The sequence below is a fragment of the Punctularia strigosozonata genome (assembly GCF_000264995.1).
Source record: "Punctularia strigosozonata HHB-11173 SS5 unplaced genomic scaffold PUNSTscaffold_8, whole genome shotgun sequence".
NCBI lineage: Eukaryota > Fungi > Basidiomycota > Agaricomycetes > Corticiales > Punctulariaceae > Punctularia > Punctularia strigosozonata.
Window position 1 is genome coordinate 2,011 of NW_006767440.1, and position 11,644 is coordinate 13,654.

General features: G+C 60.3%; 4 protein-coding genes across 4 annotated transcripts in view; 1 reads left to right on the forward strand and 3 right to left on the reverse strand.

The window, feature by feature from the left end:
- The first annotated feature begins 557 nt into the window (after positions 1 to 557).
- On the forward strand, positions 558 to 1,707 carry PUNSTDRAFT_88123 (WD40 repeat-like protein). Its single transcript, XM_007384586.1, has 2 exons — positions 558 to 654; positions 707 to 1,707. The coding sequence occupies exon 2, from the start codon at positions 721 to 723 to the stop codon at positions 1,615 to 1,617; it is 897 nt and encodes a 298-aa protein (XP_007384648.1). The 5' UTR covers positions 558 to 654; positions 707 to 720; the 3' UTR covers positions 1,618 to 1,707.
- Positions 1,708 to 1,769: 62 nt separating this feature from the next.
- Positions 1,770 to 3,353, reverse strand: PUNSTDRAFT_103565 (uncharacterized protein). Its single transcript, XM_007384587.1, has 4 exons — positions 2,994 to 3,353; positions 2,896 to 2,932; positions 2,720 to 2,833; positions 1,770 to 2,664 (listed from the first exon to the last, which is right to left on the reverse strand). The coding sequence occupies exons 1-4, from the start codon at positions 3,164 to 3,166 to the stop codon at positions 2,131 to 2,133; spliced, it is 858 nt and encodes a 285-aa protein (XP_007384649.1). The 5' UTR covers positions 3,167 to 3,353; the 3' UTR covers positions 1,770 to 2,130.
- A 558-nt stretch (positions 3,354 to 3,911) lies between these two features.
- On the reverse strand, positions 3,912 to 8,007 carry PUNSTDRAFT_69821 (uncharacterized protein; the record flags this gene model as incomplete). The annotated part of the gene is made up of 6 exons (XM_007384588.1): positions 3,912 to 5,103; positions 5,160 to 5,386; positions 5,441 to 5,646; positions 5,700 to 6,146; positions 6,203 to 6,590; positions 6,646 to 8,007. The coding sequence occupies 6 exons, from the start codon at positions 8,005 to 8,007 to the stop codon at positions 3,912 to 3,914; spliced, it is 3,822 nt and encodes a 1,273-aa protein (XP_007384650.1).
- Positions 8,008 to 8,835: 828 nt separating this feature from the next.
- Positions 8,836 to 11,644, reverse strand: part of PUNSTDRAFT_144171 (uncharacterized protein) — a 4,753-nt gene continuing 1,944 nt past the window's right edge. Inside the window, exons 5-6 of the mRNA XM_007384589.1 lie at positions 9,856 to 11,374; positions 8,836 to 9,796 (exon numbers count right to left, since the gene is read on the reverse strand). Of these exons, the coding sequence (XP_007384651.1) occupies positions 9,288 to 9,796; positions 9,856 to 11,374 (2,028 nt within the window). The 3' untranslated portion in view covers positions 8,836 to 9,287. The remainder of the gene's footprint in view (positions 9,797 to 9,855; positions 11,375 to 11,644) is intronic.

Here is an 11,644-nt window from a genome sequence, read left to right on the forward strand (position 1 = left end):
AGCAACGGATAAGGCCTCTGAGCTCTTCCACGCCATCAAAGAAACGCAGAAGGACAGCTCAATCAAGACGAAATCCCGTAGGGCACGCACCACGGATCTGGTGACGGCCCTCGGTGCATTCAGCTCGCCTTTCCCCAACATGGAGGTGTTCCTGGAGGATGAATTTGCGAAAGTGATATCAGATCTCAACACCGATCGACCCGGTCTATCACCTGCTATCCAGCGAATCACAAACTCCTTCCGCACTCGGGCAGAAGAATTGGTTGTCAAACTCCAGCAAGCAGGGCTCCTTGACGCAGATCGGGAAGTTCTCGATAGGTTGTTATCATCAGGCATGTTGGCTGCGCACATCTTCCGGCCTCGGTTTCTCATATTCGTTTCACCCAGACATCGGTCAGGAATCTATACGGCAGAGTGCCGATTCAACGAAGCTTTTGGAGGTTCTTGAGGCTATTCCCACCAGCGAGATGGAACCTGATTTGCGGGAATGTCGCGTCACCGACATAGCCCTTGTTCTCGGCACATTTTCATCGCTACCGCAAGACGGGAGGCAATATCGCGAGCAGCTATTGAAGGGACTGCTAGCAAACGTGGATCATGAGCGATCTGGAATCCGCGAGGCCGTGGAACGTGTGACGCAGACCTTCAGCGGCCGTAAGCAAGCTAGTGTTCTCCCTCCTACGGCGGCTTCTCAACCCATTTACAGGACTGCAAAAGGCGATGCGAGGCCACACCGGCCGTATCATGTCTGTTTCCCTCTCCAGAGACGGTTCCCGCGTTGCCTCGGGTTCCGGGGATAGATCGATTCGAATATGGGACCTCGCTTCAGGACAAGAAAGCGGGGAGCCGCTGACAGGGCACACGGACGCTGTTGCTTCCGTATCTTTTTCTTATGAGGATCCCGGAAATCGCCTTGCCTCCTCCTCGCGCGATGAGACCGTGAGGCTCTGGGACACGAGCACACGTCAGCAGATCGGAGAGCCACTTCGAGGTCACACGAGAGTGGTTTGGTGCGTCGCCTTCTCCCCCAACGGCAAGCTCGTTGTCTCGGGCTCGAACGACAACACCCTCCGGCGTTGGGATGCGCGGACGGGGCAAGCCATCGGTGAACCTTTGCGAGGCCACGCCGATTGGGTCCAGGACGTTGCGTTCTCGCCAGACGGGAAATACATCGTTTCCGGATCCGACGACAAGACGGTCCGAGTCTGGGAGGCCGAGACGGGCAAGGAGGTCGGGGAACCGTTGCGGGGGCACGACGCTCCCGTCTACGCCGTCGCGTACTCCTTCGACGGGGCCTACTTCGCCTCGGGATCCGGGGACAACACGATCCGGGTCTGGGACGCTCGGACGAGGAAAATGGCGCTGGACCCCTTTCGAGGTGACAAGAACGACGTGAACTGCCTGGCGTTCTCGCCGAACGGCAAATATCTCGCTTCTGGCTCTAACGACGGCACCGTCCGGATATGGGACACGCGGCAAGCAGGGAGAACCGTGATGGAGCCGTTGGAAGCGGACCCCAACTCGGTCAACTGCATCGTATTCTTGTCCGACAGCAAGCGCGTCGTCTCGGGCGGCTGGGATAACGTGGTGAAGATTTGGGACGTGGAGATTGATTGATCCGACCTGGCATGCCATGTCGAATGAGAAGCGGAGGGGAAGTTTTGAGGGTTCGGGTTTGCATCTGCATTCAACTCTGTGTGCGCGCGATATAGAATGTATGGAGTATTGCACAATTGCCTATATCCTTCTTGGGAGCGTCGACGTGTCAGGCTGAACACACCAAACAACGATAAATCATTGCAGAGGGTATATATTCCGAACTGTGTGATGTACTATCCGAAAAGATGCCATGGCCCCGTATGTTACACAGCACCCTGAGCATGCCATCCGACGACGACACCAGTCCAGGAAATGAAATGGAGACAGATGCCAGGCAACGAGTCCATAATAATAATGATGTGATGGAGGAAAGATGAAGAAGGCGAACCGATTAGGGGGCTTCAGTACGAGATATTACTACCTCCGAACGATCGCGAATCAGGGTGGTACGAAACGTCGGTCTCGAACACCTCCCTATGAGAAGAGAACGCAGCCCAGGAAATCGTCATCGTGCTGGGATGTTATCGTGGCCTACAAAGCGCCGGCGACGATGAGGCCGCTGATGCCCATCATGGCCTGGTTCATGGCGTTGATGATCTCGGGGTCCTCCGGGGTCGAGCTGACGACAGCCGCGGCCGAGCTGGACACAGCCGAGCTGGACGCGGCCGACGAGGACGGCGCGGCGCTCGAGCTCGAGGGAGGGGCGGACGAGGAGGGGGCCTCGCTGCTGGAGGACGAGCTCCACGAGCTGGAGGACGAACTCCACGTGGAGGACGTGCTCGACTTGTGCTTCTTGCTCGAGGTCGTGGTCGGCGCTTCCCAGGTGGAGGTGGTAGAGGGAGGCTCCCAAGTGGAGGTGGTAGAGGGAGGCTCCCAAGTGGAGGTGGTGGAGGGCGCCTTCCAGGTCGAGGTCGTCTTGTGCGTGGTGTGGGTCGAGGACGTGGTCGGGTCGCTGCTGCCGTCGTTGAAGGACCACTCGCCGTACAGGACGCCGACGGACTCGTCCGCGAAGTGGTCGAAGAGGCCGCGGGAGAAGTCGAGACCGCCGTATGGGCAGCCGGGGCACTGAGGCCGGCATGAGAATAGATACACAGCGAATGGTTTGAAAGATGAGCGTTACCTCGTCGGTGATCTGAGCCTGGGCCGTCTTGCCGTTGACCGTGATGGTGATCATGGCGAAGCAGTGGGGGCCGGGATAGCCGCCTCCGTACTGGGCGCTGTTGAGGGCGACGATCTGCAGAAAAAGACGGCGTCGTGAAAAATCCTGATATGGACACGCGACAAAAGAATGCATACGAAGTCACTGGGGACGTTGTTAATGCCACAAGCGCCACTACAGCACAGTATTGTCCGTCAGCATCACACATCGAAGAACGGATTCGACGACCACTCACAGGCCAACATCGTAGAACGTGAAGCGAGCGTTAGAGAACCGCTTGTGCAGCTGGATGTCGCCCGATGCGCGCTTCGCGATGCCGTTGTGGCGGCGATGAACGGGAACGTGCTCCGCCGAGACGAGCGGCGTCGCGACAGCGAGCAGGGAGAGGAGGCCGAGCGAGAACTTCATCGTTGGATATGAATGTGATGGGGCACGTTGCTAGGTGTGTTGTGGGCTGTCGATTAACCGTCCTCGTCGGGGGCGAGCGTGTAAGAAGGTTTTTGTGTAGCGAGCGTAAAGGTGGACAAAAGACCGTGGATTGGCTAGAAAGCCAGCTGGCTATGGTACGCAGCAGCGGGACGAGGTCGGGAACGAGGGCAAGGTTAAAGGGTGGGAAAGTTGCCCTATCGACGCATGTCGGACCTCCGGCGCTGTTGGATGGTGTCAGGGGTCTCATCAGGTCTCGTCTCGCTCACACGCGGATCCGTCGCCGGACGTCGATCCTCCTTGTTTTTTTTCTCTCCCTCTCTTCCTGACATGAAAATAACAGACGAAAAAGAAATGGATTGCTCTATATGGACAGCCATACTTGTGCTACAGCACGCCCTTTGTATGTTACACTTCAAAGCAGCAGACTAACCAGAGAGACTGAGATATCCGAGTTTGTGAGTTTGTGTGTGCTCCGTCTGAGGTCCATGGTAGAGGCGACGAGCGGGCAGCAATGATGCGGCGTTTTGTGTGCAAGAGATTCTGTGGGATAAATGGGGTGTCGAGGGAGGAACATAAATTGACCGACCGCTCAGCCAACAGGGTATAGCAGGAGCAACGAACGAGGGGGCGGAGCAAGGGAGGGGATACTGTTTTCAGAGATCGACATGATATTCGGTTTAGCAACGGCGGCGTCGTGACTGTTCGTACGCCACGAGCGACCCATCTACTGATAGGTCATCCCGGGCGGGTTTTGTTGGTACAGTTGATACATGTAGTTCTGGTAGAGCGGAGGCTGGACGGATTGCGCCTGCGGGGAGCCCATCACGCCGTAGGCGGGCTGACCCATGCCAAGCATGTTGCCGGCTTGGCTGAGGCTTCCGGGGGATCCTCCCTGATAAACGGGGCCGGGAGACATCGACGGACCCGGCGGCAGATTGCCGTTGCGGCGACCGCCGCGGCCGGGCGAGGACACATCGGGTGAGCGCATCCCGAAGGGGTTGAAAGGGTCGGACGTCGGAGAGAATGCGAGGCTGGCGTTCGGGTTCGTGGCGCGGCGACCGCCGTTGTTCTGTGCTTGCGGCGGCTGCGGCGGGAGCTGCTGCTGCTGGCCGTAGGCCGGGTCGATCGCGAGCTGCGAGTGCGGGTTCGAGTGCGGGTTTTGGCCGGCCATCTGAAGCGAGGCCATGAGTGAGGCCAAGCCCTGGTCGTTGTTCGCGTAGGCGGACGGCAGACCCGGGACACCGAAGCTGTTTTGGTTAGACAACTTGCCCTTGGTGCCGGGCGGCGGGACGTTGTTGTACGTCGGCTGGAAGTTCGGAATGGGAAGGCCAACTTCCTCGATCAGGCGGCGATAGGCTTGCGTCGCGATGACCTTGAGCTCGATGAGGACACGCTTGGTCGCCTCGATATACTGGGGACGCTTGGCCGGGTCGATGAAGGGCGTTGTGAGGATCTTGTGGACGACGGCGACGCCGTTGACCTGGTCACCCAGAACGTCCGTAAGGACGTGATCGCCGGGAGAATTGAACAGCGCATCAACGATCTGGGCGGAGGCCTCGGGCTCGACTTTCTGGTTCACGATCCGGAGAACCGTGAGCGAGGCGAGCTTGTGCGTGCACAAGTGCGAGAGGTGCGGCGTGAAGCGCGGCGCCAGCAAGTTGTACCTCGACGGGAAGCCCGAGGTATCCAGGAGCCACGTCAAGAGCAACGCGCCGTTCGGGTTTGTCGTCAACGGAATCGAGTTGAGGATGATGGCGGTAGCAACCCGTCGCTGCTGGTTGATCGTGATCAAAGGGCTCTCCAAGCAGGCCCTCATGCTGCGAGCACCGAAACGACCTTGAGCGATTTCCCACAGACGGTCGACCATTGCGTCGAAGATGAAGTCGTTGGCGGGAGAACCGAAGCGCAGGCAGCATCTGGATGACGAGACTCAGATGTGTGGTCATTACCGTTATAGCGACATGCAACTCACTGGACAACGTAATTCCCGAACTGGTCGAGAAGCAGCGGGGGGCCGTAAGGACGGAGGTTCTGAGCAATCAAGGCAACTTCCTCAGGCGTCTGAACACATTCGATGATCTTCTGCGCGGCCCACGTCCCGTTCTTGTGGATGCCAATCATGGCTAGGTGGGGGCTAAGTCGCTCGAGCATCGCCATTCGAGGGGCGGGCGAGCACTTCTCGAAGAGCTTCTGAACCACCTGCGAAGCGACTCAGACTTCAAGAACGAAACAACCCACGATGGCCGGACTTACTGTGTTGCCAAGCCAGTCGGAGGCCAAGTCGACGATCTCGCTATCGAGGAACTCCGAGGCGGTCGCGTCGATCTCTTCGAGGGTCATCGAGTTCGAATCCATACGCTTGCGCAGCTCACGGAGCTTGGAGGCATCCCATCGCCTGGTGTTGGGACGTTCGGACACGAGCGGAATGGTCGTGTAGTACATCGTAGGAGGACGGAACTCTGTTCAACGCATGAGTACCCATATCCCGAGTCGCGCTACGGAGGGAACTCACCTGCGAGCGCCACGATCTCTTGCTCCGCGTCCGGAGCCCCTCCACTAAGCTCCCTGAAGATCATCTGCTGCTCTGTAACCGACGACGGCCACACGCCCGGCTTGGGCAAACCCTCGATGGTGTGCGCCCCCGAACCAAGCATACTCAACAGCAGGTTGGAGCGGTAGTTCTCGACCGCGCCGCTCAGGACCTGCTGGTCGGTCGGGATCGCCGAGGCACCCTTGACGTTGCGCAGGGCGTGGATGGACGCTCCGACGCTGAGCTCTCCGATGCCTCCGACGGGGAGCGACGGTGCTGCGCCGTCCTCATTCGACGCGCCTTCGGCGGCATTCTTGACCGGAACCTTGGCAAAGCCGATGCGGATCGCGCCGACGTCGCTACCAAGGATGTCACGCCCATTGAGCGCTTTTCGGGCACGCACAGCGTCGTCCAAACGCTCAAAGTTAACTAGCGATGAATGCTGGTTTAGTCACGATAAACACCGCGAGTAGGTAAAGACGTACTGAAGCCGCAGTTCTTGTGAGTGAGAACACGCGCAGACTCGATAGGACCATAAGGACTGAAGACACTCAGGATCGCCGCCGGAGTGGTCGTCGACGGGATGGATCCAATCCACAGAGCCCGGGTCGGGGTCGACTGCAGCTGAGCGTCCATGCCGCTCACGCCCGACGGCGTGCCGGGGGACTTCGTCAACGCGCCCGGAGTCGTCGGGGTCGGGCTACTGACGTTGTTGCCCTTGCCGGGAGCAAGCGGCGCGCTGTCGGCCTTCCCGAACCCGATGCGTACCGTCTGGCCGTTGGGCATGCCGATGTTGCCACCGAGGCGGTTGAGGACCTCGTCCTTCGCCCGGATGGCGTCCGCCATGTCGACGAAGTTCACAAAACCGCATTCCTAAGGGGACCATCGCTCAGCTATGCGGACAGTTATGCGACTCGAGACCGCGAACCTTTTCGGGGAGAAGCCGCAAGCTCTCGATAGCTCCGTAAGGGGCGAACACGTGGATGAGCTGCTCGCTGGTCACAGAGCTATCCAGATTGCCGATCCAAAGCGAGCGCGTGGGCGTCTGCGTTTGCGACGACGATCCCTCCGACTTCGGGGACACCGCGCGACCCTGGTTGGAAGGGGCCTGGAGATAGGGCGATGCACGGTCCCCTGCGAGGTCTCCACCGGGAAAGTGAACGGAGGTGGCCGCGGCGCGTCCGACCGCAGCCGCCCTATCCGACTTGAGGATGCCGGACGGCGTCATGGCGTGGCCGGCCGCGTTATAGACATTGCCTTGATACTCGTTGATGTACCCGCTGTTCAAGAGGCCCGCGACCGACGCGCGGCGCTGCATGCCCCGGACGGGATCCTCGAGAGTGCCGACGGAGACCGCGCGTTGGCGCGATCCAAGGGGTCCCGTCTCCGGGGCGAGATGGTCGCCATGCTTGAAGCCCTTGGCGATCTGCGTCGCGGGCGGGAAGTAGCTCCCTGCGTCGTACGAGTCGACGCGCTGGCGGGTGTAAGCCGAGCTCGCGTAGTCATCGTACATGTCTTCCTCGTCCCCATGCGGGGTACCGAGCAACGAGCCGCCCGCGCCAAGACGTTGACGGTACGGGTTGGACACCGTGCTCGCCCTGGCGCGGGAAGACGGGTTCGGGATGTTGCCGGTGATGGCGGCCTGTGCCTGGTTGCGCAGCTGGGAGATCGTCGCCGGACGCTGGCCGTCGGCCAAACCGAGGTAGTCGAGCGTGTGCACGTCAAAGTCGTCCGCGCCCGAGTCCATGGACGCGACGGAGCGCATCTCGTCGAGGGTGTGCATCCCCCCCGCACCAGCACCGCCGTTCTGGTCGGGCACCCACCCGGACGAGAAAAGGGAAGACCCAAAGGCGTTGCTCATGCTCTGCTGGCTCGGGAGCGTGAGCGAGCCGGAGCGAAGGCGGGCGTGGCGTTCGCCGAGCGCGGAGGACGGGATCGAGGTCGCGACGGACGCGGTATGGCGCAGGTTGGGCCGCACCGGGTTGACGGCGGGCGGCGTCTGGGCCGACATCTGGAGCTGCTCCGCGAACGATTCCGTCGAGCCGGGGGTGCTACCGAGCGTGCTGGAGGCCGCTGCGAAGCGCTGCGCGGCGAGGTGGACGTTGGAGGGCAGGGTCCCCGCGCGCGCCCTGCGGAAGCCCGGGGGATAATTGCTCGGGGGAAGGGAACCAGCGTCGGAAGGGTTCGTCGCCGATGGGAGGTCGGAGGTCTGCGAGGCCAGCGCGCGCAGCGCGGGAGGCCTGTATCGTCCAGCAGAGGCCCCGATGCCACCGCCCACTTCCGCTTCCATCTCTCTCGCCCTGCGCTGGACGTCAGCGAGGCTTCCCTCGACGGCAAACGCTACGGACCTCTTGGCAAAGGCGGCGGACGGAGCCGGTGGCGGCGTTTTGCCAGACGTTCCCCGGGAGTATCCACCGGCGTTGTCGTTGGCGGATAAGGACATTATACCGAGTGATACGACGATCGATTAGGTATTACGAAGGTACGGGCCCTGGTGAATCGACGAGACGAGGAGCCGTTGTAAAGAGGCCCTCGGCGTCGTCGGGAGGAAGGGGGATGGAATAAGTCGACTACGAGCAGTGTAGAGCTGCCGGGGAGATCGTTGGTCGTAAATTGATGGCGGCGGTCAGCTGGGCGGGTTTTTTGAGGATAATATAAACCAAAAGTCGCCTCGAACTAAGGTAGATGCGGATGTTCCTCCCAGAACTATTAGAGACTGCCTCCAGGAAATAGTACTAAGTAGGACAAAACTATGGGGGGTCGTGAGGAAAGAGGAGGAGGGCAAGGGACGGGGGCAGGCGTGACGCGGTCCCTTTTTAGCAGGAGTTTGGGCGCCCGGCCGGTCTCGAGCTCGTGGCCCTTACCCCCCTTGTATTCCTGCCCGCTTTTCTCACTTCGAAGTGCATCAGCAACTCCAGATATCTCATGAGCTCATAGAGAACGGCACAAATGAACATTCGAACGCAATTTGAGGGCACTCGTTCCGTCCAAGCAAACATGCGTGTTCAACGGGACGTGGCGCCAGCCATGCCCACTCATCACGTCAGCTGATGGACATGGAGATCCAGACGTGCCAAAAACTTTCCGTCGATCCTCACGAAAAATCCATCGATGAGTTACTTTACACACTAGCTTGTATTGGCTAACGTACAGGACTAACGACAAGACTATATAGCTGAGCGGTGTTTACTACTTTGGATCCTCCAACGGCAGCAGGCCTTCGACCTTACTCCCAACCCTCAATCATTGATCGCCGACGGACGCTCCCGGCCCGAAAACCAAGAGTCGTCGGCCTGGGTGAATACCGGACCGCCTCGCGCGACGAGTGGGTGCGAAGAGACGTTGACGACGAGAAGAAGAAATAGAAAAGGCGAAGAGGACTCTGGCGCACGTATTGGATACAGTTCTAAGCTTCACAGCTGAATATCGCAGGTCCAACGAGGGGCATGGGTTTTAACAATAATACATGCAGAAAGCGAACCGTGCTGGGGCAGACCGGGACGGGAGGAAGGAATATGGTAAATCGATTATTCAGTGCGTGGCGGAAACGGGGGTGTTCGTCGTCATCAATCATCTCGAAGATTTCGTCGCGGAGGCGGTCCTTTTGCTAGATCGCCTCGTCATCGTGCGTTCCCGGACGGCCACGGTGGCAGCATGGGCAGCGACGCGTTTGGAGCGTCGTAGCGGCTTGTTGCTGTCCGCGGCGGGAGAGGCAGCGGCGGCGACGTCGACGTCGACGGGTTCCGTCGTGGACATCGTGCAAGGCTGCACCTCCCAATCAGGAATGCCACACAGCGTGTGGAACATCTCCTCCTCGGTGGGGCTAAGCGGGGTATCTGTGGCCAACGCGTCTTCGGCAGCGAGCGGTTTGATGTCGAGTGAATCGAAGGGTGGGTGAACCGAAAGAATATGATCCTCAACGATGTCCCATCGCGGCACGTCTTCTTCCCACAGAGCGTCGCCAGGCCGCACCGTTCTGATGGACGACTGCGACGTGCGCTTCGTTTCCGTTGTCGAGCGGGGTTCTGGTGCGGAGCTGTCGTCCATTTGCGAGCCCGTGGATGCGAATGATGCCGAAGCTGTAAGCCGAATGAAGTCAATCAAAGGCATGACGTAAACAGAGTAAATGGATGCGAACCTTGTCGTGCACGAGCATCCGGCGAGGACGCAGGACTCGGCCGGAAGAAGGGGGAAGAAGCGCTCTCTGTGAGAACCTCCGGGGAATCCAAGGAACGAACAGAGGACGACAGCGAGGGCATCGACGACAAACTTGGGGAGGGAGAAGGTACGTCAGATTTCGATTCCACGGGAGCAGTGGGTAACGGCGTGTTGACGCGACTAGGAGGAACGGCCGTGTCCGTCATCGAGAGCGTAGGACGCCGGCCACCTCTCCACTCGCGATCATCAAACTCGCGCTCCTCCACGGTATCGGGCCCGAGAAGCTGCACATCCGTCCACTGAAGTTCGCTGGGTTGATGGGAAGTCGAAGGTGGAATCCGGCGAGGTACGGTAGGTGATACGGGGGAGTGAAGGGTGAGCGCGGTAAAGTCGAGCGTTGGCGATGACGAGCGTCTGCTGCTATCGGCCCCAGCAGCGAACGAGACGTCGGCAAAGTACCCATCGACGTCAGCCTCGTCCTCCTCCTTAACATGGGCAGCGTCATCGTCGTCCATGAGCCATGTCGGGGACTGCGTGCGGTACTGCTTCCAGTCCCACGTGTCGAAGTCCTCCGTCTTGACCGACGACAGTCCGCCAGCAGCAGCCTGCATGACGATCTCGACAACCTTCGAACGTTCGTCCATGGTCGCCCACGCGCTTGGATCGCTCGGCTCCTGCTTGACCACAACATCGTCCAGATCCGCAGCGGAGGGAGGCGACTGAGGCGCAGGGCTATCCTCCCAATGCGTCTCGATATCGCTCTCTCCGAATTCCTCGTCCTCATCCGCGTCGAAGGCCCAGTCGGCATCCATATCCTCATCATCAGAGAAGGGCGGCTCCTCGGCAGACGAGTACCGCCGAGCCCCGGCCGAGTCCCAATCGTGGCCATCAGCGGGGACCTCGTCATCAGAGTCTGGAGGGGGCGAGGCGTCGCTATGGGTGACGGACGCAGATCTGCGGAAGGGCAGCACGACAGGAGCTTCCACCGAAGGAGGTAATGCGAAGGATAGGCACCGGCCGTCTGACGATACCGTGTAAGGCGGCATGGAAGTAGCTCGCACTGACGGATACGCGGGTGAAGGTCGTTGATCCATCGGAACATCTGGCACGGGATGGGACTCCACAACCGGAGACATGGAGACCGAGTCGTCTTCAGACACATCCGCAGAATCGTCAGAGTCATCCGAGTCGGAGTCCGAGTCGGACATCTTGGACAAGTCGACGATTTCTCTTGATCGAGTAGCAGACGCGGTCGGCGACACGGAAGACGGCGACGGCGTCGAAGGCGACAAGCTCGCCCGGATGAGGCTCGGCTTGAGGCGCAGCGTCAGCTTCACCTTCGGCGGCGGTTTCTCCGCGTCCGAGCCCGAATCCGACGCCGCGCCCTTGTCCGCGCACGCTCTGGGTAGCCTCTTCCTCTTCAGCCCCCGGTTCGCCGCCCGCCTAGCACGGTCCCTCTCCCTCTTCTTCTCCCTGTCCGTCGTCGGCATATACCCCACCTTCCCGTTCTCGCCGTAGTCGCACAGCCTGATCCCGGCGCGGCTGAAGGGGCACGGCGCGCCGGCGGCCTTGCTGAGGTACCAAACCATGGTGCCCTTGCGAAAGTTGGTGAGCCGGTTGTCGCCGGTGGGCGGATTGCAGTGCGCGCCGCCCGAGCGCGAGTGGAGGGCGGGGAGGAGGTCGTCGTCCGAGGGTGTGCCCGACAGCACGTGGCGGAGGAGCAAGGGATGATCTTGCTCGACATCACATCGATGCATGTGCGCGCGGAT

Coding starts and splice junctions, on each gene's coding strand:
- PUNSTDRAFT_88123 (XM_007384586.1), top strand. CDS start 721: ATGCGAGGCCACACCGGCCGTATCATGTCTGTTTCCCTCTCCAGAGAC.
- PUNSTDRAFT_103565 (XM_007384587.1), bottom strand. CDS start 3,166: ATGAAGTTCTCGCTCGGCCTCCTCTCCCTGCTCGCTGTCGCGACGCCG. Junction 2,834..2,895: donor ACAACGTCCCCAGTGACTTC/GTATGCATTCTT, acceptor CTTTTTCTGCAG/ATCGTCGCCCTCAACAGCGC. Junction 2,665..2,719: donor AGGCTCAGATCACCGACGAG/GTAACGCTCATC, acceptor TGCCGGCCTCAG/TGCCCCGGCTGCCCATACGG.